This window comes from Myotis yumanensis, unplaced genomic scaffold, assembly GCF_028538775.1.
Source record: "Myotis yumanensis isolate MYYU_CA2020_CCGP unplaced genomic scaffold, mMyoYum1.0.hap1 SCAF_22, whole genome shotgun sequence".
Lineage (NCBI taxonomy): Eukaryota > Metazoa > Chordata > Mammalia > Chiroptera > Vespertilionidae > Myotis > Myotis yumanensis.
This window is the reverse complement of record NW_027223773.1, coordinates 5,858,215-5,885,057: the sequence shown is the minus strand read 5'-3', so window position 1 is coordinate 5,885,057 and position 26,843 is coordinate 5,858,215. Positions and strand designations below refer to the sequence as shown.

The window sequence follows — 26,843 nt, the reverse complement described above, 5'->3', positions numbered from 1 at the left end:
TACCCGTGATGCTCTGGACCGCAGCCTGCAGTCTGTGTACCTTCTGGATTGCTCATGCTGGGCTCCCCAACTCCTGCATGACTGCATGAGCCTCACTTGTGTTTTTTTAAAATATATTTTATTGATTTTTTACAGAGAGGAAGGGAGAGAGATAGAGAGTTAGAAACATCGATGAGAGAGAAACATCGATCAGCTGCCTCCTGCACACCCCCTACTGGGGATGTGCCCGCAACCCAGGTACATGCCCTTGACCGGAATCGAACCTGGGACCTTTCAGTCCGCAGGCCGACACTCTATCCACTGAGCCAAACCGGATTTGGCTCACTTGTTTTTTGTTTTTGTTTGTTTTTTTTAAAATATAATTTATGGATTTTTTACAGAGAGGAAGGGAGAAGGATATAGAGCTAGAAACATCGATGAGAGAGAAACATTGATGAGCTGCCTCCTGCACACTCCCTACTGGGGATGTGCCCAAAACCAAGGTACATGCCCTTGACCGGAATCAAACCTAGGACCTTTCAGTCTGCAGGCCGATGCTGTATCCACTGAGCCAAACCAGTTAGAGCGAGCCTCACTTGTAACCCTTAGGTGAGGGTTTAATCCTCAGGTGAGGATTTAAAAAAATAAAAATAAAATAAAAAAGATCTCATTTCAAAGGTCTTTCTGGCACTATAAGATTAATATTCTATGTTTTTAAAAAATTTATCTTTATTGTTGAAAACATTACAGATGTCCCTTTCCCCCCCCATTGACCCCTGCTACCCCTCTCCTGCCCCACCCTCCAGGCCTACCACACTATTGTCTGTGTCCATGGGTTATGCGTATATACATATAAATTCTTTGGTTAACCTCTGAGATTCATCAGTCTGTTTTATGCTTCCATGTCTCTGGATCTATTTTGTTTGTCAGTTTATTTTTTTTCCATTAGATTTAGTGGATAGTTTTTAAAAGAGATATTTTTTTTTTGTACACTGGTATTGCTGACATTACCGTCATTATTAATGTTTTAAAAACTATTTTATTAGAATTTCCGGTTCTGTTTGTATCCAATTTTCTCATTTAAAAGAGAGGCATGATAAACAGGGCAATGGCATTAGGAAAAAAAAAACAAAACCCTCCCGTTTCTCTCGCATAGAGGCACATGACCTCCCTGAGCACTGCACGTCTGATTTGTCCTTGAACATCCTTAGAATAATGGGACACTCAGAGACAATGCTATGCCTGGTGATACTGACGTTAGCAAGGTACTTCCTGATCTTCAACAAACCGGATCTAAGCCTTCTTTGGGGACCAGGGAAAAAAAATAACTGGTTCTATCACGAGCCCTTTATGCCAGAACAAGGCAATGTTTCATTAAACGGAAGAGAAAAAGTGCTGATGTCGGCCCTTCCTTTTCGGGGAGCTGATCCTTTTTGTCATGGAACAAAGACTGGGGAAAACGTTCACATGGTAGTCATCAGGATCGCAGAACTCAAATCTGATGAACAGGCGTACTTATCATTTGATTAGTATTATTATTTTGGCTGTACATGATTCAGCGTTTGGATTTGCAGCGACCATTTTGGAAAAAACGAAGCATTTCTCGGTAGCGACGTGTTCCTTTGGACTGTTCCTAGTTTGCGGCCTCGTTGACTGACTGTGTGTTGTCTCCCTCAGCCTCCGTGTAAGCTAAGGACAGGGCGGGTCTCAGGAATGTCCCTGTGGGTTGGCCTGGCAGGAAGTCTATGAGGATAGGACCCAGGGCCATGTCTGGGAATGGGAAGGACTCAGCTGCACCCGCTGACATGTCTAAAGAGCCCCAGCCATGCTGGCTTCCCCCCGAATCTGGTACAGACCAACAAAGTGTTAATCTGTGTGAACAACACCGGAAGCATACTGTTTTCAACCTGGGTCACCCCTGTCTACTTCCTTCCTATGAAAATCCCAACTCTCCGGCGTATGGATCAAGCCCCCTTCATGGTTTGCTGCAGCTTACCTTGTCGGCCTTCCCCCCATGCCTGCAGGCGCTGCTCTCTTCCACACCTCCATGCCTTTGACCTTTTGCCCTTAGCTTATCAAACCTTTCTTGCCCATTGCCCTCAGTCAAAATCCTCCTCAGTGATTTTTCAAGGCCTGACTCAATGTCACCTCTATCACGAAGCCTTCCAGACCCCCACGGTCATGCGACACACATATAATGAGCACCTGCCATATGCCAGGCACGCTGCTGATGCTGTAAATACAGACGCATAAGACAGTCCCTTCAGGGGACCGCATATGTGCTTCTGTAGCCCACGCAGTCTCGTGCCAGGTAGAGTTCTGGCAAAATTAGACCAAAGTGCAGCTCTTTCATTCCTAAAAGTCCCCCGTTTCCATTGTCACACACCGAATCCGTGACTCAAGGGTGGAGGAATGGGTGAAGTGATATTGGGATTTATTGTAAGAAATATACATTTGGTCTTCATCCTCGATTTCTGGCTCACAGGCCCCAAACCCTTGGCATTTCCTGAGTGATGAGAGAGCAATGGGAGCATCTTTTGTTATAATATTTGTTTCTTTTCCTTAGTTCCTGAAATAGCTTCTAAGCCATAAAGGTGAAATGGAGGTCTTGTTGTTCATAACAAGCCCTTTTCAACCACACCTGAGTTTATGGAGATGAGGTGACTTTTGGAAAGCCCCTCGGTAACTTAAGGAGGAGGGCAGGCTTCTCGGGCCATGGAACCTACTGGAAACCTCTGCTCTCAATTCTCAGGGAGATTTCGCGGTAAGCCTTGGGCCAAGCCGCCAGCTTCTCCCTGACCCACTTTTTTGGGAGCCATTTTCCAGGGGATCAACTTTCCAGATCTCCGTGAGAATTGATTAAAGGCCTGAGCGCCGGAGATGAAAGTGGCTGAGTGAGCACAATTATTGCTGTTCAGAAACCCCACAATGCACCCGTCGAAACCTCATTTTCCCAGTTTGGATCTGCTATCGCTTCACCTTGGCCTGGACGTTAGGGCAGCTGAGGAGTTCTACGGGGCAGAAGCTCAGGACGTTGCTGCCCACAGGCTCTGTGGCAGGTCACTGAATTCCCAGCATGCTCAAGGGCACTCGGAGGTATAACTCATCAGCATTATTAGACTTCTACACTCTGAGTAGAAATAATGCCTTAGGCTCCTCAGACGAGAGGGAATATACAGGATTCAGTGAAATAGGCGTTACCGGCCTTTCCGTGTGCAGGCGAAAGTGAGTTTGTCCAGGGCGAGCTGCGGGCTGCAGCCTCTTTTCAAAGCCGACTCTCGGAGGGTTTGGGCTGGGCTGTTCGCCTGATTGCTCGGCAACACTTGGACACTGTTCTCTCTGATGGCTAATCTGTAGGTTAAAGTGATTATCTCTTCCCCAAACTCAAGTTTCAGGGAGGATAAATGATTTAAAATTCAGAACATGCACATACACAGCTGCCCAGACCCCAGGAAGGGACTCCCTTGGTGGGGGGCGGAAATGGGGGAGGGCTCTCCAGCTGCTCCCACGTGCGGGCTTGCCAGTGGGACCTAACTGTTCACCTGGGAGGTCTGAGTATGACCCATGTATCAGAATATTTTCTTTTATTTATTTTTTTTTAAAAACATGTTTTTATTGGTTTCAGAGAGGAAGGGAGAGAGAGATAGAAACATCATTGATGAGAGAGAATTATCGATCAGCTGCCTCCTGTACGCCCCACACTAGGGATCGAGCCTGCAACATGGGCATGTGCCCTGACCAGGAACTAAATTGTGATCTCCTGGTTCATAGGTCAATGTTCAGCCACTGAGCCATGCCAGCCAGGCTCAGAGTATTTGCTTTTAAATCTTAACACAACACTTGGCATTGGGTACATCATGAATAAATGTTTGCCGAATAAATGGATAAATAATTGAAGCCCAAATTCCACCATCGGACCTTATAAAAGACTAGAGGCCCAATGCACGAAATTCGTGCAAGAGTAGGCCTTTCTTTCCCCGGCTGCCGGCACCGACTTCCCTCTGGCACCCGGGACCCAGGCTTCCCTCGCAGCCCCAGCTTTGTTCGGGAGGACGTCCGGTCTAATTAGATATTACGCTTTTATTATTACTATAGATTTTTGGATTATTGGTTCTCGTGGTTTTTCCCTATAACATCCTACCCTCTTGCTGCCACTGCTCTCATTTATCCATGAGCATGGGGTGTACGCGTGCCCCAGAGGCTCCCTTTCCATGCCATTGGCCCTCCCCTCTCTGCCCCTCCCGGGCAACGGGCCCTGGCTGAGTTTGTGACAGCCGGTCAGGAGCCTGGCGGCACTGCTGGGGCTTCATGCATTGCATTTTCCTGTTAGATTTATAGGTCTCGCTGCAGGGACATCCCCTTCCCTAAAGTTAATGCAAAGAATCATGATGTGGGAGGCAAATTGGAAAAGGTAGACGTGAACTCCTTGAAATCTCTTGAATTTAATCCAGGTTGGCGTTCAGGGCCCCCAAACCTATCTTTTACTATCATCTCATTCCTGTGTCAACTCAGAGCCGAGCAGACCTGCTCAGTGATCAGTGAAGTAGCATGCGCCTTGGCACCCTGCCCCTCTCCCCTCCCTTCCCCTCCCCTCCCCTCCCCTCTTCTTCCCTTCCATTCCCTGAATCCTACCTGCTCTTCCAGGCGTGGTTTCTGTCAGCATTCCCCTCTTTCCCCGCCACCGATCTCACTGAACCGTGGAGTCATTGATGATGGGCATGACGCTGGGCCATGAGTCCAGGCCCCTTGTGAAGTGTGGGCTCTGGGAGCCAGCTCTGTGGTCACAGTGTCTGGGTGTGAATCCTGACCCTTCCATTTACTAGTGGTGTGTCCTTGGCGAAGTTGCCCAGCGTCTCTGTACCTGTGGGCCTGACCATTGGTCCACGTGAGGAGCTCAGACTCACTGGGGAGTTGGGTTTCTTGGAAGCTTGTTTCAAAGGCTCAAGAGAGACCATAGACTAATCAGGCCCAACTATGTTGACATCCACTCCTTGCCCTGCACGCCAGGACATAAAGGTTGGCGCAGTCCCCATTGGCAAGCTTATGTTTTATAGCTCCCAGGCACTGAACTGTGAAACAACCACTTGTCCTCGAAGAGGCTTAGCTGCCAGGTTTCTTCCGTATGTCCAGGAAGCCAGCACCCGCAGCCTCCACCTCTGGGGGTTAGAACTCAGGCTGTAGAGTCAGATAGATCTGGACACGAATCCTGCCGTTCACTGTGTGGCCTCAGGTACGTGCCTGGCCTCTCCGAGTGTCTTCTCATTGGTAAGATGGTGCTGATCACCCACCTTGTAGTGTGAGCATTAAAGGAGCTAGAAGTGCCTGCCCGGGGCCTGGCACCTAGTGAGCAATCAGCATTGGTTATTCATAACCACTGATCTCAACTGCCTTCCCAGAAACATGGGCATTTGCTGTCATTATCCGGTGGGCTCATCATGTGACATCTGGTGCTCATGCAGATGAAGCTTCGAGAACTTTTTGTTCAAATGTCAAAGAACTTCTTTCATTCAGTGTGTGCATGTGTACAGACACTCTGTGCATATATGCATGTGTGTGTACACTGTGTGCATGTGTGTACACTGTGTGCATGCAGACACTGTGCATGTGTGCATGTGTATATGTGTACAGACACTCAGTGTATGTGTGCATTTGTGTACAGACATTCTGTGCATGTGTGCATGGGTGTACACTGTGCATGCACGCATGCGTGTGTACAGACACTGTGCATGTGCATACAGACACTGTGTGCATGTGTGCACAGACACTCTATATGTGTGCATGTATGTGTACAGACACTCTGTGCATGTGTGTACAGATACTTTGTATATGTGTGCATGTGTGTGTACAGACACTCTGTGCATGTGTGTGTGTACACGGCGTGCATGTGTGCATACAGACACTGTGTGCATGTGTACATGTGTACAGACACTCTGACCTTTATAATGCTCTCAGACCTTCTTTAAATGAACTGAGGAAATGGATTGATTAAGTGACAGAGCCTTTAAACACTGGCCTTGTGGTCGGGCACGGAGGGGTGGGAGATAAGGAGAGCGGAACTGCATGAGCACAGAGGAGCTCTCTGGGCGTGCGGGAGTCAGGACCTGGGAGGGAAGGAAACACGGCAGTAATGTTCAGACTCCATAAAATTAGATCCAACATTAATCTTGTGAGTTACAGACTCATTAGCTGTGGGGCTGAGCTTAATAGCCTCAGATGTTCCCCAGGACGCCTGACACTGTTGTTAAGAATGGCCCACACACTCTCGCACGTGGAGGCCCGGGAAGATATTTCACATCTGATGGGAAAGCTTAGGCTCTCTGAATTAGCAGATAGAAACATATAAATATAATGGGATCACGGAGTTATCCTGTTCTCTATGGTGCCAGTCCTGTCTGCGGAGGCACTCGCTGCCAGTATTTTAGGAGGATAAAGGGCCCAGCCGAGGAGCTGGGTTTTAGACTGGCATTGGGGAGGCTGGTGGGCATTTCAGACTTCCAGCATGCACCCCTAAGCTGCCCCCAAATGCTCAGCAGTTTCTGAGTGAGACCAGTTCCCCTGACAGGACAGCTGCCTCTTCAGCAGTCCTGTTAAAATAGATGCCACGCCTCCAGCTGTGGAAGGAGCCAGGGCCCCCGAACGAAATGGGGCATCTCTAACAAAGGCTCATTGTTTGTGATCTGTTGACAGTGCCTGCCGAACGGTGCTAATAATAGGAAAATCACTTAATTTCCGCAGAAGGCAGCACTCGTGGGAAGATGACATTAAGACGAGTTAGGAACACAAGCAGGAAGCTGCGTCCCATTACTCTGCCTCCCTCACCCAAGGACTCTCTGAGATCGGCACTTCTGTGGTTAGAGACCCTCCTCTGTCCCGTCCTCCCCCCGGCCCCCCCGCCTCTCTCCCACTTCTTTGATGAAAATGTGGCTTCACCTTTGCCTTTTCCTGCTTGCACAGGTCACACTGGCTTATACCTGGCTTTCATGTCAGAACTGATGCACATTGCAGGAACGGGAGAGGTGAACTTACTTATGGAAAGCCAGCACAGCTTGAAAGTGGGAATTTAAGCCCAAAGCTTCTGACTAGCTTGCCATCTGATTCAATTCAGTAAAAAATATGTCTGTTGAATACACATGATGTCAGGAGCCTTGTGCTAGCTGCCTCCATGACATTTACACTCTTCTGTTGTTGTTCTTATCAAAGTCAGAGTTGGCTCCATGCAACTCTGTTAGATTCTGAGCGCCTTCCAGGTTGGGCTCTGCCCTGCTTATTAATGTGCCTACAGAGTAGTAAGTGCTCTGAAGTAATAAGTGAAAGGTAGACATGGTCCTTGTCTGCATTTTCTCATCATCTAGTGGGGCAACTTTTTTAAGTCAACTGCAGTACCAGTTAGACTGCAACAACTGCATCCATTCATCAACTCATCCACCTGTCCATATATCTATCCATCCACCCATCCATCCACTCATCCATCCATCCATCCATCCATCCATCTACCCACTCATCTATTCATCCATCCATCCTTCCATCCACTCATCCATCCATCCATCCACCCATCCATCCACTCATCCATCCATCCATCCATCCATCCATCCATCCATCCATCCACTCATCCATTCATCCATCCATCCATCCATCCATCCATCCATCCATCTACCCACTCATCTATTCATCCATCCATCCATCCATTCATCCACTCATCCATCCATCCATCCATCCATCCATCCATTCATCCACCCACCTACCCACTCATCTATTCATCCATCCATCCATCAATCCATCCATCCACTCATCCATCCACCCATGCATCCATTCATCCATCGAACACATATTGAGCACCTATTATATGCCAGACACAGTGAGGGATAGCTATGATTCAAAGACAAATAAGAAAGAGTCTCTAATGTCAAGGGCTTCCCAGTTTGTAGAGGAAGATAGACATGTAAAGAGTTGAGTTATAAGACAGGGTGGTATTCCACTTACGTAAGATATCTACAATAGTCAGATTCATAGAGAAAGAAAGTAGAAGGGTGGTGTGTAGGGGCTGAGGAAGGGGAAATGGGGACTTATTGTTTAATAGGTACACAGTTTGAATTTCTGGAAATAAATGATGGTGATGGCTGCACAACAATGTGAATATGCTTAATACCACTGAACTGTGCACCTAAAAATGATGAAAGTGGTAAATTTTATGTCATGTATATTTTACCATAAAACCCCCCAAACAAACAGGGTAATAACTACTGTACAACCCAAAGACCAGTGACCCCTGGAGCCCAAGCCTGGCCCGGCTGGCCAGACACTGCAACCTGCCTCACCCCCAGACCTTTATGTCCCTGCTTGTCTGGAGGAGGTGTTGGGAGGCTTTAGGAATGAGAGCAAATGGAGGTACAGGATCTGGAGGCACATTTTATCTATAAGCGCTGGGACAGTTTGCTTCATTATACACGTCCCCTTTCCAGAAGCCATGTGTTCTGTCCACAGTGGGGGCCAAACTAAAGGGGTCACTTGGTGAATGAAGAGCATTCGCAGTTGCCTGTCACTGCCTAACAAAGAGCCCCCAAGCTTGGTTGCTTAAAGCAACAGCCGCCCTTTATTTGCTCATGTCTCAGCTCTGGGCTGGGCTTAGCTGGGCGCTGTCTTAGCTCCATGTGGCACTGGCTGCACTTACCTGTGGGTTTGGGGCTGGAAGAGTCAATCAACATGGTCCCCCCATATGTATGGCGCCCCAGGTGCATGATGGGGAGAGCTGGGGCTGGCTGGGGCTCCTGTCCTCATGGAACATCATACTTAATGAGTCGGATTGATTTTTATTAAATTCTAATCACCTTCAATCCATGGAGATTTGCAAACATCATTTGGCAAAGTTGCAGGAATTAATAAATAGAAACCACTTAAAAATTAATTATGCTTCTTTTACATTTGCCATCAGTCATTTTACATAATTTACTAGACACTGTAATAGCTTGCTTAGGATTTATAATTTGCTTTGTTTCAAGTGGCATATCATATTCCTGGCATATCATATCGTTTCTTTTACTTATCTTTATATGCTAAATTACTTTTATTGATTCTTAAATTGATTTAACAGAAACACTTATTTCTTGTAAAGCCACAGAACTTATAGATATCACTACTAGAATATTGTTTATTAAGGCTAATTCTCTAAATTCTTTTTTAATTTCCAAAATGTTTACTCCTATTTTATGGGTTATGTTGAAGTCAGTATACATTTCTAAATTTAAAAGGTTTTGTTCTTTCAAATGCATTATTGTGTTGTTTGGATTGTTTCTCTCAATGATAATTACAATTTTTTAAATTACACCATGAACTTTTGGCAGAACATGATTGCTATTATGATGAATATCTAAGTCTTTTAACAATCAATTCTGAGCACCATCTGCATACCATATTTACATTCCTAGCATTGATGAGACACTCATATTTTTGTTAAAATGATTAAATTATTTTGTATTGAAGAAATAAGAAGCATTGTATGATTTTGTCTGATTCTTGTGCAATGCAAAAGATGTTCAGGCAATTTGGACTTTGTACAGTAGCAGAAAGCACTCTAGGTTTTTTTCCATTATTAATACTAGAGGCCCGGTGCATGAATTCATGCACAGGTGGGGCCTGGCCAGCCTGGTGGTGGGGGGACAGGGGAGGTTGGCCTACCGGCCCCGCCCTCAATTGGGCTGGTTGGCCAGCTGCAGTGGGCATCATAGCGACCAGTAGTTCTGGTGTTCTGGTCACAGGCTTTTTATATATAGAGATCATCACTTATTCTCTGAAAACTCAGAATATTGGGGACTGATATTTAAATGAGACATTAATAAGTGTATCCACACTTGGTTGTCTTTTCTGCCAGTTTGTTTTAAATATTTTAGTTATAAATTCTTAAGTTCAGAAATATTGAAACACTACACTTACTACTTACACAAGAATTACAGTGCACAAATACAATAAAAGCAACAGCTATGTAGGACAAGTGGCATCTACATGACTTCAGTCTAGTGAGAAACCAGATGTGAACGGCCTGGTGTGCTGTGTGGTAAATGAGCACACGAGGGGCCTGTTTATCAATGGTCCTTGTGACAGCCCATGTCAGCCTGAATGAATGGGCTTAATTTAGAATTTTAATTAATTATTCATTTTGCTATTGGCTACCATAATCATTATACTATTTACCAGTCAAAACAGAAATCTTCCAGTATGACCACAATCACTGCTATTATACTAATACATATTGGCTGAATAAATTATGAGCTGGAAAGCAGATCTTTGAAGTCAAAGGTTCCTTCTGGTTTTGGAGAGATTCTGGAAGGAGAGAGGGTGGCTTTGCCAACAGCAAGGGGAAAGCAGGAAGCGGTTTCCTGCAGACTGGAAAGAGGATGAGGTCGGGGCTCCGGGGAGAGGCGACCCAGACCCTGCTTTGTGCCAATGACGGTAGGGGAGGCAAGGCCTCAGGGACATGACTGGGTGGTGCCCAGGGAGGCTGGAACCTGGCATGGGGCTCCCCGGCTTCCAGCTAGGAGAGGGCAGGAGGTCAGAGGTGAAAGCTGGGACTTCTCAGCGGGAGCCAGTGGAGACAATGACCAAGGCAGGGGGAGGAACTGCCCAGAGCGTTGTGCTGCGGAAGCCCCAGAAGCTGTGCCCGACCTCGTCTGGAGCCAGTGAAGCTGATACTGAATTCCCTGCTACCCAAGCAAGAAGGGCTGCACAGTTAGATGGTAGTTATGTCAAAGAAAACAGCCCGAACCTCGACAATGCCGCCGTAGGTGTACGAGGGCAGGCACAGCGCCACGCGGGCCTCCAGTGAACAGAGCCGTCGAGCTCGGCATAGAGTGTCAATGGCAAACATCCAACCTAGAAATATGTATTGTTGAGCAAATTATATGCAAGAAAAAGGTTAAAGTGTCCTAGGGGGTGGGGGTGAAGGGAACATCTTTAGATCCTGGTTTGAACAAACCAGTGGTAAAAAGCAATTTTGGGAACCCGGGAAGTACTTTGGGCAAAACCTCTTAACCGTTGTTGAATCTGGGTGATACGTAGGTGAATGGTCACTGTACTCTTTTTTTCTACACCTTTAAGAAAAACTCGCAGTGAGGTAGAGGCGGCCAAGTACCAGAGTTCTGGCCAGTGAGGTGTAGGTGATCCCTGGGGAGGTCTCCCTTTACTCTCTCCCAAAGGCATGTCTTCCTGAGCTGAAACCTCGGGGCTCTATTTTTTTCCCCCTTCCTGTTTGCCACATGGATATGATGCCTGGAGGTGCAGCAGCCTTCTTGTGACCAAGAGAACCAAACCCACAGGCTCAGGATAGCAAGCCAGGAAGGTCAAAGGCGACAGGGACAGTAACGGTGCCATGGATACCAGCCCTGAACGGGTTGTCCTGGTTTCCTGTCACATCAGGGAAAGAACCGCTCTACTGAAGCATGGCATAGGGTAGGAACTGTGCTCCCCTCTGAGTAATGGAATCCCTTACTTCCGTGGCTTTATCCTGGAAGACAGACTATTGAAGTAAAAGAGAGAGTGGTAAGGAGTATACCCAGAGTAGGGCTGATTGACAGGTGTGCAACCTCTACATTTGCCCGGCCTCCTATACTCAGGAGGGCCTCACACTTGGCTTGGTGCTCTGCTCTTGCTATCTTGAAATTCTTAATAATTTTTCAACAAAAGACAGCCCTGCGTTTTCATTTTGCGCTCTGGTGCAGCTACGTATGTAGCCGATCTCGACCCGGAGGCCATTAAATGCTAACCTGTTGACCGCTTTGTCAGTAGCCAGTGGGTTTGCTCTAGTTTCTCCGCTTCCCACGGAAAGGGACCCAGCTTCCAAACTGGAGGCCCAGCCACACAGTCGCCAGCACGTTGGGGCGTAGTGGACAGAGTCTGCAGACCTGCCTCTGAGTCTGCCATTCGCTAGGCGCAGGGCTGGCGAGCTCTCTGTAATGCCTTCCTTCCAGCTCTTACAGCCGCTGGAACCCCACCCGGGAACCGTGCACCCAGCTCACCGGGAGGAGCGCCCATCGGCTGTTTATTTAGTGCCTATTCAGTGCGAGAGACAGGGATTGACTCCCAACCCAAAGTGGTGGTGTCCTCCACCCGGATCTCCAATCACTTCCCAGGATGGTTCTCCTGCTTCCCACATCTCCAGACTCACCCGAAACCCGAGTTCCGTCTGGAATGACCTTCGCGGTGTGAGAAATCCCTCACCCAGGAGGCAGGCTGCGCGCAGGCCAAGATGCGGGGCGCTGGGGCCAAGTGTGCGCATAGTAACGCCTACCATTGATCGGATGTGCGCCAGGCCCCGTGCTAGGCTCTTTATTTGTGTTCTCACGTAAGCCTTTAAGTGGGTTTGTAGTGTTCTTATCCCGGCTTTTCCGATGAAGAACCCGAGGTTAAGAAACGTGCAGCTACCTAGGGGTCTGACTCCAGCAGCAGGTGCTTGGGACAGTTCCATCCCACCAACACCGGGACCACGGAGCCATCGCTGCTGCCTCTTCAGCCCAGAACAGGGCAGGCACTCGGTTCCCATCCCAAGGTCAGAGGCGGGGAAGAGGGGTGGGGAGGCGAGGGAACGAGCCCCGGGAGAATTCTGCAGGGGCGGGGAGCCGCGCTGAGCACTAAGAGCATCCCAGTTTGGGAGAACCCAGCCCAGCAACCCTGGGGTCCAAGGGCCTGCCTGTATCCCCAACCCACGCCAGACCAGCCCCCTCCGCCTCCACATTTCCGACTCGGGCGACACTGCGAGAGCTGGGAGGGGCGGCTGACGCCTTTGGGCGCGAGGTGTACACCGTACCCTTCCGCAGCCTCCCACCTCCTCCCGACGCACGTGTTTAAAAAGTCCCCGGTCCTCCCGCCCCAGCGCGGCGCGGTCTCCTGGCGCCGCTGGCCTCAGTTTCCTGCGCGCACATCTGCGGCCGTGGCGACGGGGACCCAGCACCGAGCGCCCCGCCGCCCACCTTCCCCAGCCCCCGCGCCGCAGTCCCCGCCCGCGGGGAGGGCGTGCTCGCCGCGCTGGAGCCGAGGGTGGGGCGCCGCGAGGGAGGGGACCCCCGGCGAGCAGCTTCCGTGCGCGCAGCGGCCGAGGCGGCGGCAGCAGCAGGTGGAATGAGCTCCGCGGCCAGCAGTTCTCGTCCTTGAGATCCCGCAACACAGCCACTCGGCGGGGCAGGCCCGCGCCCTCCCCAGTCCGGTCCCTAGTTTCGGGGAACTTGGGTGACCGAGGCCGGCCGGCCAGGGCCGAAGCTTGGGTCCCGGGGGCGCACAGCAGCCCTGGCAGCGGCGTTCGGAGCTCAGGTCCGGGGGCCCTGGCTCTCCGGCGCTCCGAGGAGCTGCTGTTTGGGGGAAGCCGTGCGGGATCCGGGGTTCGGGGGGAGCTGGAGCGCGCCCGCCCCCGCCCCTGGACGTGGGAGGGTCCTGAGCGGCGCTCGCCTCCCGGCTTCAGCTTCCGAGCGGACTGCGCCGGGCTCTTCCCGGCGTCGGGAGCCCGCGCCACCCTCGCACCCCGCGCCGCGCTGGTCCGGAGGGGTCCGCTGGCTGGCAGCCATCTGCAGGACTTCTCCGCGGATCTGATCTCGCACATTGGGAGACAGTTCCCGCCAACGACGCTCGGGACACCTGGCCCTGCCCGTGCGGGCGGGCTGGCCTCCCGGGTCGCCGGCGCCTGTGGCATCGGTGACCTGGAGTCTCCGCGTGGCGCGCCGCCTCCCAGCCGCTGGCCTGCCGGGGAGGGTGCCGGCGCGGCTCCCTTCTGGTCCGGTTTGGAGGGAGCGCGGCCTCTGAGGGGGACCTTGGCCTTCTAGGGGCATCGCTGTGTGTGGCGGGATTGGGTGCAGGCGGTCCGGCCGCCGGCCATGGCCTTCACTTTCGCCGCTTTCTGCTACATGCTCTCCTTGGTGCTGTGCGCTGCGCTCATCTTCTTCGCCATCTGGCACGTGAGTAACCGGCAGCGGCTTCTAACTCTTTGCTTTCGCCCCAAACGCGCTCCTGTCCGCCCCCTTCCCCAGTTTCTCTAAAATGCCATCTCACTGCCTCTACACGGTGAGTGTGGGCGGACCGGGAGGCCGGCATGGCGCATCTGCAGGGTGGACCCTCTGTGGCTCCCTGTCCGGGCAGCGCGGGAACAGTTCGCGGCCTCCCATGGAGGCCAGGGGCCCCGGCACGTCCTCAGTGACCTGGCCACTTGGTGGAGGCGTGGGGACCCCTGGTTCCCGGGCAAGGCACCCTTGCCAGGGCCTGGCCAACATCTGGGGCCCCAGGAGTGGTGATGACAGCCCCCGCGCCTCCCTTCTTCCCCTGCCCCCTCCCTCCTGCCCGCAGGAGAAGCTCGGCAGTTGGGCCAGCAATTAGTCAAGTAACTATAACAACTAAACATTTAAAATGTCAGCATCTGCGGTGGCTGCGTTTAGACATAATTGGCAACAAAGTGGAGAGACTAAGGGAGTGCCTTGTAAGAAAGTAGCTAGGCAGGGCAAGGGCGGGGAAGGACCACCAGGTCGTGGGGGTTGATGTGGCCGCAGAGAAAAATGAGGAGGTGGAGGGGGTGGAGCAGGGATGAGTGAGGTGCAGGAAAGTCAGGCAGAGAGAGGCAGAGAGGAGCAAGTTCCCTCCTTTGCTCTCCAAGAGCCGGGCCATCCAACTCCTGACTCCCGAAGGTGCAGGTGGCAGACCATGGCGGGCAGCGTCCCTCGTGGGCACCAGCTTTCCTGCCGTCCTTCCAGGGGGCTCCCCCATTGAGGGTCGTTGTTCCAATGACACAGGTGTGCTGTGGGGACAGGAGATGGGCTGCTTCTCAATAGACCCAGCAGGAGTGCAGAGGCCAGGGCAAAGGAGCGCTAGTCCTCTTATCAAGGCTGCAGCATTTGGCAAGTCCGCCGACTCTACTTCCTCCTCCCAGGCGGCTTACACTCTCCGCCCTCCCCATCAGGGAGCTGGTGGCCAGGATGGCTAAGGTCAAGCAATGTAGCAGGAGCACCCACAGTGTATAGTCTCCTGCCATTAACAGCCTTGCCCTGCCCAGCAAGTCCGGGCTCAGGGGGCGGGGGGGCCCTGAGACGAATTCCCTGAGGGCGGCCTGGTTCTGGGGAGCCTTGGAGAGCACGCATGCTCTCTACGTGAGAGATGACCCAGAATGAACACCAGGAGAAAGTTGCAGGGTGGGTGAGATGCGGTGTTTAGTACAAGTGGTTTAAAATGGAACTAAGCAGCTAGAGCATCTGTTACATGGAGGAGAAGGGGCCCCGGGGAGGAGAAAGGCTTCTAACCATGTCACCTTAGGAAAGAGACCTGCCTGTCGCCTGCCACGTCTCAAACGTGAGAAAGTGGGCCTGGATGATCTCCAAGCTTCCCCTTCTGTCTAAGGTGGTGTAAGTCCATGGGCCAGTTGAGTTAGGGTGAGAGAGAAGGAGTCAGACACAGGAATTTCCTGGCGGATCAAAAATCCTTGGAGTGAGAAGTCATGGGATTCGGCACCCTCTCTTCCTCGGCCCCGGAATTCTGGGTCTAATCTATGGCGGGGCACGGAGCCTCACAGTTGCTGACAGTTGTTAAGGAAATACAGGGGCACAGGACAGATCAGAGCAGCAGACTCTCGCTCATGTGATTCAAAGGAGCTTCCTCTGCTTCTTGGGATTTGACAAGTTACCTGCCTTCCAGGGAGCTAACCACAGCACCCCCTTTTCCCAGAATAACTTCACGGGCTATTTCTTGATGCATTTGCCTTGGCCAGAGGCGGGCAGGGACCAGAGAGCTCCATCAAGCTGTCAGGCATGGAGTTCTCTGGACTGGCTCCTGGAGCAGGGCAGATAACCAGAAGGCATAATTGCCTCTCACTCGGGGGCAGATGATAAATAATTGGAGAGCAGGTTGATTCAATGGACTGCTTGTGCCGTGGTTGACTAATAGACATCCGAACCAAAACCGGGCATGGATGGCCCTGATCCCACGTTGGCCCCTGCTCTCCAGGTCTCCAGCATTCGCCCCCTGGTCCAGGGGCAGCTGAATGGTCAGAGCCCAAGGCTGGGTCAGGTTCTGGCATCCAGTGGAGGTGGCAAGATTCCAGTGTCTAAGAATAAAAAGAATTTGTGCTCATTGAATCCAAATGCCAATGACACTTCCCAAGTCTCAGCGCCCCCTTCCTTTCCGAGTCTTTTCCGTCTCCCTCTCCCAATGGAACCTCCGGAAGCCCCGCTACCTTGATTGGGTTCCTGACTATCGGAAGGGAAAGCCTGAGAGGCGCATCGATCTCAGTGCACAGAGTACGTGGGGATATTGGTTACACGGTGACATTATTTCAACCAAGATCTAGGAGAGGGAGTTCTGTATTAGGCTCCACACTTGCTTACTTCCCAGCTCCCTGTAGTCCATGGATGCCGGGGTTCTTACTCCAGCATCTAGAAGGGTTCAGGAAATCTGGAAAAGGGCTGTGTGTAACTTAATAAAGAGTCCAGGGACGAAGCATAACTTTGAAAGGCATTTGGGGGTCAGAGGAACCTAGCTAAAGAAACTAAGATCTCCTCGTCTCAGGACCCCATGCTTTTTACTAACACAAATTGTCCTGAGGGGAGGCAGAGATACACACCTCAAAGGGTCAGGTTTCATTTACAGAGTCCGTTGTCAGATTGGAAGAATTAGCCTTCTGCTGTTCAGGTGTTTGGCTAGTAGGAGGCAATGACATGTAGATTAAGATGCCCTGACCTGTCTGGCAGCAAGCAATCATCCCTTTTCAGGTTTAGGCAAATGCCCTCACCACTCCAGATGGTTCAGCCCTTGCTGACATGCTGGAATTGGCTTCCGGCACATGGATAATCCTTGACGTGATGAGCCATATTGATTGCTTAGCATGTATTGACATCCCAAATAAGGAATTGGGCACTTAACAACATACAGCCATTAAAAGGCCTTCCCCCCACCATGCCTAGGCTGTGAGATGAAGACGGCACGTTTTTCTTACTTAATTGCACATTCCTACTTAGGGGTAATAATAGTAGCTACTATGCATTGAGTGTCTGCAGTAGGCGAGTTCCAGGCTCTAAGAACCTCTCAGATAGACCTCCAGCTGTTAACCTCTCTCTTCTTCCCAGTAAGGGCCTGGGAGCGAAGATGGATATGGCCAGCCTTAAGCACAACATTTTTTTCAGGGCTTGTTGTTTACTTTGCAAACTTATCTTCATTTGTTTTCAAATGAAAATGTTTCAGATTACCAATTAATCTCTTTTATATCAGCCACTATCTTTGAGTACATTTGTCACATTTCAAAGGTGCAGCATAAAACGGAGTTGGTTTTGTGTGTGTGTGTGTGTGTATGTGTGTGTGTGTGTGTGTGTGTCTGGCTTTGCATACCTTCAGGCACATGGCCTTCTATTGTCCAGGCAGCTCCTTAGTCCTCACAACTGCCTTTTACAGATGAGGAAACTGTGGATCAGAGAGGTTCTGAAACTTGCCCAAGGTTGCACAGCTGGTGTGTGTGGGAGCTGGAATTTAAGCGGAGTTTGAAACTCTTATGCCCATGTCCTTTTTCTAAGTCTAGTAACTGTCATTGGATTGTTTAACTCGGATAATAGCGGGCAATGTCTTCACCCAAAGGATAGAAACTTTTCTCTGTATAAATAAAATATTTGGAGTTGAAACAACAAGAAGATACTAAAACACAATCCATGTCCCTTTTTTTAAAGAGGAAATTCTCATTTTCTCAAAATTACTTTTTCTGCTTATAAAAGGATATAGGTTCATTGCTCAAAAAATTGAAAATACAGGGACATATAATGGAACAAAATCACCACTAATCTTATCATCCAGACAAGATTTGGGTGTCTTCTCTTCCAGTCATTGTGTGTGTGTGTGTGTGTGTGTGTGTGCAATTCTAAAAATTGCATGTGGGTGTTTGGAAGAAAAAAACGTTCTAATGGTTTTCAGATGTGAATGGTTTCCAGCCAACACGAAATGAACAGTGTTTTTTCCGGGAGGAGCGCTCAGCCCAGCTTGGTGGAGCCTGTTTGCAGGTTGTTTATATGCACACAGATGAAACCATCCTTTGCAAAGATGCATGACCGGTCATCCCAGGTTTTTAACTTTCAAAGTTTCTTATATGTCGAGTCACATTTTAAAACTCCAAGTTGCGCCCTGACCTGTTTGGCTCAGTGGATAGAACGTCGGCCTGTGGACTGAAGGGTCCCGGGTTCGATTCCGGTCAAGGGCATGTACCTTGGTTGTGGGCACATCCCCAGTGGGGGGTGTGCAGGAGGCAGCTGATCGATGTTTCTCTCTCATCGATGTTTCTGACTCTCTCTCCTTCTCCTTTCCTCTCTGTAAAAAATCAATAAAATATATTAAAAAACAAAACAAAAACAAAAAACTCCAAGTTGCGACAGCACACAAAGAAAAGAAACCCCAACAGCATGTCTTTGGATCTGCAGCAGCACTTGTTATGGGAGAGTTTTAATGGGTCCCAACTGATGCTAACAAGTACACATTCACTGAGCAGCGGTGCTGAGGGGCGGAAGGTCTGCGCCTCCCAGCCAGCCCCGCTCTCATAGATTCAGCCACTGGAAGCCGAGCAGACTGCTCCGTTTCTCTAATTATCCATCTGGAAACAAAACGCGTTTATGGGAAATGGTAGGATGCCTGGGGTTGACAGTAGCCTGCCTGCCTTCCTCCCACTTCTCCCTCCCTTCCTTCCTCCCACCCTCTCGTCCTTCCTTCCTTTTGCTAATCCTCACCTAAGGATATTTTTTCCCATTGAGTTTTAAAAAAATACATTTTTATTTATTTCAGAGAGGAAGGGAGGAGAGAGAGAGAGATAGAAACATAGACAATGAGAGAGAATCATTATTCGGCTGCCTCCTGCACGCCCCACACTGGGATTGAGCCTGCAACCCGTGCATATGCCCTGACAGGGAATCGAACCAGGGACCTCCTGGTTCATAGGTCGAAGCTCAACCACTGGGCAACACCAGCCGGGCTCCCACTGATTTTTTAGAGAGAGTAGAAGGGAGGGAGGGAGTGGAGAGAGAAAGAGGAACATCGATGTGAGAGAGACACATCAACTGCTTGCCCCCGACACATGCCGAGACTGGGGCCAGGGATGGAACCTTGCAACCCAGGTACGTGCCCTTGACCAGGAAACAAACCTGCAACCCTTAGGTGCGCGGGCGGATGCTCTAACCATTGAGCACACTGGTCAGGGTGGCAGTAGCCTTTGTTTTTAAGACCCTCCTTGGGCCAGGCCTCACCTGTTCACCACCTTTTGTTTGGGATTCACACTTTCAGATGTGCCCTCTGCCCTCCCAGACTGCCGCCTCATCCTCCATCGCCCCTGTTCTCCATCCCCCTCGGCCCTCCCACCAGGTGCGAAGGCTGCTGGGCCGACCCGAATGCCTGGTTTGACCTCAGCCGGGCCTCAGTGTCGCCTCATAACTCATCAGCGTGGTCCATTTAGTTCTCTCAGCTCCTGCCACACTGTCCTCGATTTCTAGCATTTTCTCAGAGCCCCCCGAAGCTCCCCCAAGCCCCTACCCCCGCCTCCCAGCAGATGACTCCAACGCCACATCCTGTTCCTCCCAAACTTCTCTGGCCCTGTCCCCACGATGTCTCTTCCTCCCTGACTCCAGAGAAGCGAGCCTCTCCTCCTGCTGGTCCTTCATCCCGGCAGATAGCAGGCTGCCCTGTCCTGAGCTGACAGGCGAGCCCCTCTGTCTCGACCCTCCTGATGCCACCCAGCCCCTGCCCTCGCAGACATCCTGCCTCCCATCTCCTCTTTTTATTCGTGCGTCAGACATACAGAAAAGACCCCTGCAGCCGCCACCCAGAAGTAGCCAGTGTTGCTAGCATCTTGCCACTTTGGCTTCTATCTGCTTTTTTTTTTTTTTTAAATATTTTATTGATTTTTTACAGAGAGGAAGGGAGAGAGATAGAGAGTTAGAAACATCGATGAGAGAGAAACATCGACCAGCTGCCTCCTGCACATCTCCCACTGGGGATGTGCCCGCAACCCAGGTACATGCCCTTGACCGGAATCGAACCTGGGACCTTTCAGTCCGCAGGCCGACGCTCTATCCACTGAGCCAAACCGGTTTCGGCTTCTATCTGTTTTTTAAGGTATTCATTTCCTGTTGGGCCCCTGCCCTGTGTCCCCATCTCTTCTCAGCAAGGGCACCGGGGCCTCCCACCGCCAGGCTGAGTGGCCCGTATGCTCATCGTGGCCTCTCGGTGCCTCTGACACAGTTGTCCGTGTCCTCTTCCTCATGAAGAGAGAGAATCATGGATCGGCTGCCTCCTGCACGCGCCCCCCCCCCCCCAATGGGGATCCAGCCTGCCACCCGGGCATGTGCCCCGACTGGGAATCGAACTGTGACCTCCTGGTTCATAGGTTGGCGCTCAACCACTGAGCCACGCTGGCCGGGCTCGCCTGCACTTCTCCTAATGGCACTTGGAATCTAATTAGTTCCCATAAAGGTCACTGGAAACGTCAAGTGCACCATTAGAGCCTGAGCTGGTCTCTGAGCACCAACCCAGGGCTGAATGAGGAGGCTGGCAGGTACTGCTAACTTGGCACAGGAGGAGAGGCAGCCACAAGACAGCCTTGCACAGGCTGCGGGCTGAGAAAGATCTCTACGTCAAGAGGAAGCCGTAGACTGTGACGGAGCCACCGCCTTCCCGTGTACTCAGCCCCACAGGGTCGGGCGCTCAGCATCTTGGTTGGGACCCTCCCTGCTACAGGGCGTGGAGGTTGAAGACTAAGGGTGGGACCCCCTGGACCTCCTAGGACAGGGATTTTCGACATTTTTCCTCATGTGGCACCCAACAGCTCATTACTGAAATTCTGCCGCACACCAAAACAGTTTTTCCCATCTGACAAAAAAATGGGCATCAGTCTGATTGATTCATGCTAGAAGGCTATTGTTGTGTTGGCTGTTGTCATTTTTTAAAGTTTTTTTTTTTACTTGACGATCTAAGGGAAGAGAGGTCAGTGCCCCTGACAAAATAGTCAGGTACTGCATTGTCTAAAAATTCCTGTGGCACACCGGGTGAAAACCGCCGTCCTAGGACCATGGCCACATCAGAGTGGGGTTAGAGGCCTGACGCCCCGTGTTATCTCCCTGCCCCGCCGCCGTCTCAGAGCCCCAACGCCACAGCGGGGCTGCGTTGCCTCCTGGGTAGGCAGATGTATTCCTCTTTCCCCGGGGAAAGACTTCTGCCCTCGTGGATCTAAATTCTACACATTCTCACACTGTCTGGCTCGAGTCTCAGCATTGTCGTCTCAGCTCCCTGCAGCCCGGGCGTGGCACACGTGTGGGGCCGCCTGCGTGGCTCCCTGGCCTTGGGCACCGGTGACCTTGTACACAGTCTCTGAGTGAAGCAGAAGCGATGGAAGGCAGGCCCCCTCCGGCCCAGCTCCCGCACCCGCAGAACGTGGGAGGACACATGAGCACGCGTGGAGCAGGTGGCTGGGGGCGCTCAGACCGGTGCAGCAGGAGTGAAATCACCTCTTTGGCAGGCGCCTTTGGCTTTCGAACCCAGAACATCCCAGGTCCCGCCCCTTGGGACGGGGCTCCAACCAGCCGAGCCACGGGCCAGGGTTCTGTTTTTGTCCCGGCTTCGGACTGCTATCGCTTGCAGAGGAAGCAGGCTGGCTCCCTGGGACACAATTGGGAGGATGACTTTATTTTCTAGTTTCTTTAAACGGCCTTGAGTCACTAAGACGGCTTAAAAAAACAAACCAGATTTGTAAAAATGTGATTTCACACACACACACACGCACACACACACAGGCACACACACACACGCACATGCACACACACACGCAATTACCGCCACAACAAAAAAATATTCCCTAGCAATGAAAACCCCTTGCTTTCCTGGCCATAGGTGTGGGGCTGATGAAATTTGCCTCGTTTCTGTCCGTCTGGGGTTAGGTTGGGAGGCGGGTGGGTGCGGGAGTCCATTTGCACTCACGGTTTGGGCTGCAGGCCTTCGTGGGAGCAGTGAAGCCACACGTTTCCCCAACCATTATTTGCGTCCCGCCAGCCAGAGGCTTGTGGCCGACAGCCCCCGCCCTGCGTGCATGGTCTGCCCTTGGTCTGCCCTTGCCTGCGACCAGTACGGGGAGCTGCCCCTGATGGGGCTGGGCTTCCACGGTGCTGAGTGCCAGGATGGAGCTCCGACTTCTGCCCTTTGCGGCGCCTGCACAAACTGAGATGCGCGCTCAGGACGTGCTTCTGACCGCAGGGCACGCTGACTTCCTTTCTCTGGACTCCTTCCCTCCAAGGGGAGGAGGGACACTGAGGCCAGGCCACTGTGCATCCCTTGCTCTCCAGTTCTCGGCTTTTCCATTTAGATCAGCGGTTCTCAACCTGTGGGTCTCGACCCCTTTGGCGGTCGAACGACCCTTTCACAGGGGTCGCCTAAGACCATCCTGCCTATCAGATATTTACATGACGATTCATCACAGTAGCAACATGACAGTGATGAAGTAGCAACGAAAAGAATGTTATGGTTGGGTCACAACATGAGGAACTGTATTTAAAGGGCCAGAAGGTTGAGAACCGCTGATGGTTTGGGCCACCCACCACCCAGAGCTCTGCCCCGCCCCCCTCACCCTCGCCCCCACCCCCCTCCCAGCAGGTGCTCCCCAGGCCCAGGAGAAGCCTGTGGATGTTGGGAGTCCCTGGCATCAGAAGGTCCCAGGCCCCGGCTGCTTTCTCTTTCTCCTTCCTTCTTCCCTCCTTGCTCGGTTGCCTTGACCTCCTTTCATTCCTCTCCTTCGCAGGCGTCCTAGCTCTGCCAGAGGCTGTGCCTCGTTCCTTAGCCCAGCTGGAGGGCCAAGGGCTGGGGCGCCGCTGACACCTCCTCCCGCCCCCAGGGCCTCCAGAGCCGTGGGCTGGCATCTCCAGAGCACCAGTCCTGGGGACCGCTTCTGTGACTGCGGCACGTGGTCCATGTTGACTGTGGAATCCAGCTCTCCCGCCGGGGAAGGGCGCAGGGGAGGGAAGCAGAATGTTGGAGCTGACTTCCTTCTTTTCTTCTTTTTTTTTTTTTCCTTATTGGCAACTGATTCACAAACCCTAAAAAAAGGAGCTGATAGCAACATAGCCAGCTAGCTGTAGCAGCCCAGATGGTCTCCTATATAATAGAGACATTTGTATCTGGGATGAAAAAAAAAAGTATTTAAATGTGTTCTACGAACCTTATTGAGAGAAGGGATTAGCAACTGCATTCCGGGGTTGTGGGTAAGGAAATAGCCGCATGATTCTATCTCCCCCCCCCCGCCCCCCCCCCCCCAATGCAAAGCTGAAGAAAGAGGAACTGGGAGGTGGAAGGCCTGGTGGGGGGGGGGGGGATCAGGGAGGGGAGAGAGATTCTGAGGGCACCACACTCACTGCCTGAAGGCCCCCGATAACCCGGGTGTGTCACGGGCAGAGGGTCCAGTCTGTGTGTGTGTGTGTGTGTGTGTGTGTGTGTGCATGGTGCTACCTGTCCATCCAGATGTACTGCCAGCTGGGGGTGGGCGGGGGAGGGCGGTTCATAGCAGCTGCACGCGGACCAGGGCCAAAGAGAGCAAACTCATGCCAACCATTTCTAAATTCTACACCGAAGGGACACACAGAGGCTCCCCTCCCCTCCCCTCCCCTTCTCTGCGTTTATCTGGGAATGGCTCAGGCTCCGTGACTCTCACAGGCCGGCCCGAGACCCTCCCAGAGCTCATCCTGTCCTCGCGGTCCTGCTCTCACTGCCCTCGTCCAGGGGCCTGGGGGGACTCCTTATCCGACAGGGGTTCCGAATTGTGGTGGCATCAAGCTGACATTTCATACGGGGAGGTGACCCTGGGAAGGGGCTGGTCACAGCTGGAGTGTGCGCTGGGGGCTGTGGGTGGGAGGGACAGTCTCCGGCAGCGGGCGGGGTCCAGACTGGGTTGGGGGTGGGAACCAGATGCTGAGGGGCTGAGAGTCACCTCGTTGTGGCCGGGCCACGGCGTATCCCGGGATCGCTTTCCGTGGCAGTTCTGGTGAGGGGCCTGCGCGGGGGCCCGCAGAGCAGCAACAGACGCTCAGTGCTGACGGGAGAGAACTGACCGGCGGGAGGCACGTCCGGCCTTGACATCCTTGTCTCTCCTTGGCTGACAGTTTGAGAACGAGTCTTGCCCTCGAAAGGGGCCGGCAGCTAATGGGGCTGCTGCCGCGTGGCGCCCCCCAGCGGTGAGTGCGGGCGGGTCTGTGCATCTCCCCAGCCTTTGGTTGCTGGGCGTGTGCACAATGAAGGAGCCCAACACGGTGGTCTCAGCTCCCGTCCAGCCCAGAATCCCGTGGCTTCTCGGCTGCTTGCTCTGTGCCCCTCGTTCTTCTCCTGTTCTCCCGTCAGGGTTTCTCTTTTCCGATGGCCTTTCTGGGCCTTCGCTGTCAGATATCAGGGTACGGAAGTGCCAAGGAAGGTCCTTAGAAATCAGTGCCAGCCACCTTCCTCCACGAAAGGAGTCATGGCGAAGGGGCAGGAGGGCCCTAGAGCCGTGGCACTGAGCAGCCAGGTTCAGATCACCACTCCCCTCTCTCCATTTTGTCCATGATGTGCCCCTAGGACAGTGATGGTGAACCTTTTGAGCTCGGCGTGTCAGCATTTTGAAAAACCCTAACTTAACTCTGGTGCTGTGTCACATATAGAAATTTTTGATATTTGCCACCATAGTAAAACAAAGACTTGTATTTTTGATATTTATTTTGTATATTTAAATGCCATTTAACAAAGAAAAATCAACCAAAAAAATGAGTTCGCGTGTCACCTCTGACACGCGTGTCATAGGTTCGCCATCACTGATCTAGGAGGATGGGGAGCTGTCCAGGCTGAGTGTGGGTTGCTGGCCCGCTGGCTGGACTGAGCGGAGGGGAACGACAGGGATCGCCAGGCATCCTTTTGGCCTCTCCACGCCCCCCCCCCCCCCCCAAGGATAGGCACCTGGGTGTGCCCTCCCACTGGACTGCACTCAGAGGAGGAGCGGTAACTCCCCAGAGGAAGCCACGCCGGGGCAGGAAGCGGGAGTCCTTCACTGCCTGCCTCTTCGGTCTACCTGTCACCTCACCTGCGCCCAGGTTCCCTTTGTGTGCCCAGACCCTGGGATGTGTGCTCCCACGTGAGCTGCAGAAGAGGGTCTGGTTGATTTTCTTTCTCAGCTTGATGGGGAGCCGCTGCCCCCCCCCTCACCCCTGACCCCTGTGCCAGGAGGTGTGGCCCCGAATGTTGTCCATTAGCGCGACGGCCGCCTATTCGCCTATTGCCCCTGACCCAGGTCTCCGCCTGCTCATCATGAAGACAGCGCGACGCGCTCCCCTGGCACACGGCTCGCCCTCCGCGCCCACGGCCCTGACGGAGACACGCGGACGCGGGCTTGGCGTGGATGCAGCAAAGCCCACGAAAGGAGCAGCAGCCGAGTGACTCAAGAACAGGAAAACGGCGTCTGGCCCGTTGGCTGTCTCCCAGCATGTTCGGCCCCAAATTCCAAGGAGGCATGGATGGTGACGTGAAGCCCAGCTCTTCCTTTTCCTCTTGGAAAAGCCGACTCAGCCCCCCCCCCAGGCTCCCCCTCTTCCCGAGATCCCCCCCATCGCCCCACACCTAGACTCTGCTGGGCAGATGTGCTCATTTCCACCCCTGCACCGTGCAGGTCCACGCAGTGTGCGCCCTCTGCTTCCCGCCAGGAGCCTCCCTTCCCATTAGTGGAGCTGGCAGCTCTCGCTGCCTCACAGGGAGAGTCTTTTGCTCTGCAAATGGGAGGCAGCATCCTTCGTGTCCCTGGGGAGAGGCGATGTTGTGACTCCGAACCGCGCTGTGTGCTGGCGCCTCCGTTAAAATCAGCTCCCGCCCTCCCAGGGTGGTCACGAAGGAGCAGGATGAGGTTGGACATGGCAGCATCATTAAAGCCCCAGGAGAAATGACGCTGGGGCAGCATGGTGTTCCCGAGCTGTCGGTCGCACTGAGCCACGGGGAGGCCAGGCGAGTGCTGGGCCCGGGACAGGGACAGATGTCGGCCGCAGAGAGAGCAGCCCCCAGCGGCGCCCCACAGAGACTTCCGTGGCCGGGAGCTCCTGCTCCACCTGCCCTCCCTCAGGGTTTCAGCTTTTCCTTTCTCCTATTAAAACATCAAGGAGCATTTTTTAAAAATCTTCCCCCCAGGATATTTTTCCATTGATTTTTAGAGAGAGTGGAAGAGAGAGGGGAAGACAGAGAGAAACATCGATGTGAGAGAAACACCATCCTTGATCAGGATTGAATCCGGGACCCTTCAGTCCACAGGCCAACGCTCTATCCCCTGAGCCAAACCAGCCAGGGCAAGGAACATTTTATTCAAGAAAGAAAATGGATAAGACAAACCAAATCCCAATCCAGGAAAGGGTTTGGGTCCAGGGCTCAGCCAGTGTTGCCGTGGAATATGCATGTTGCTGCGTGTTGACACACGGCACCCTGCCCGCAGCTGGCGGTGTGCGGAACCTGGGGTTCCGGATCCCCAGAGCAGTGCTCTTCCTCGGGCCCGGGAGTGTCATCAGGCAGCCGGCCATGTCTCAGAGCAGCCGACGTGCAGAATAAAGGCCCATCTCCTTGGTCTCCACCGCTGTGCAGGCGAAGGATCCAGAGAGCAAGTCCTTGCTAATGTCATCCATAGGTTCTGTGGCTTGAGCGACGTGATGTACCAGGAAATCAACTTGACCCCGATCTTGATGGGTCCCCTGGCTTGAGTCGGAGAGGGACGGGCTGAACGGGAGCACTTCCTGCTGCATGTTTTGGACCCTCCGTGTCTTCCCCTCTTTATTGTTGTGGGGGAGCATGCTGAGACCCCCTCCACCCCCCAGCTGCCGTGTGGCACCGTGTGTGTGTGCCCTCTGTCC

At 52.5% G+C, this 26,843-nt stretch overlaps 1 protein-coding gene across 5 annotated transcripts in view; it reads left to right on the top strand.

Moving 5' to 3' along the window:
• The window catches only part of CNIH3 (cornichon family AMPA receptor auxiliary protein 3), a 119,738-nt gene that overhangs the window by 67,272 nt on the left and 25,623 nt on the right, over nucleotides 1–26,843 (top strand). The window contains exon 1 of one of the 5 annotated variants that reach the window (XM_070401472.1): nucleotides 13,491–13,910. The exons of the other annotated variants lie outside the window; for them this stretch is intronic. Coding sequence (XP_070257573.1) covers nucleotides 13,830–13,910 — 81 coding nt within the window. The 5' untranslated portion in view covers nucleotides 13,491–13,829. Of the gene's footprint in view, nucleotides 1–13,490; nucleotides 13,911–26,843 lie in introns of those variants that run through there. 5 annotated transcript variants of the gene reach the window in all.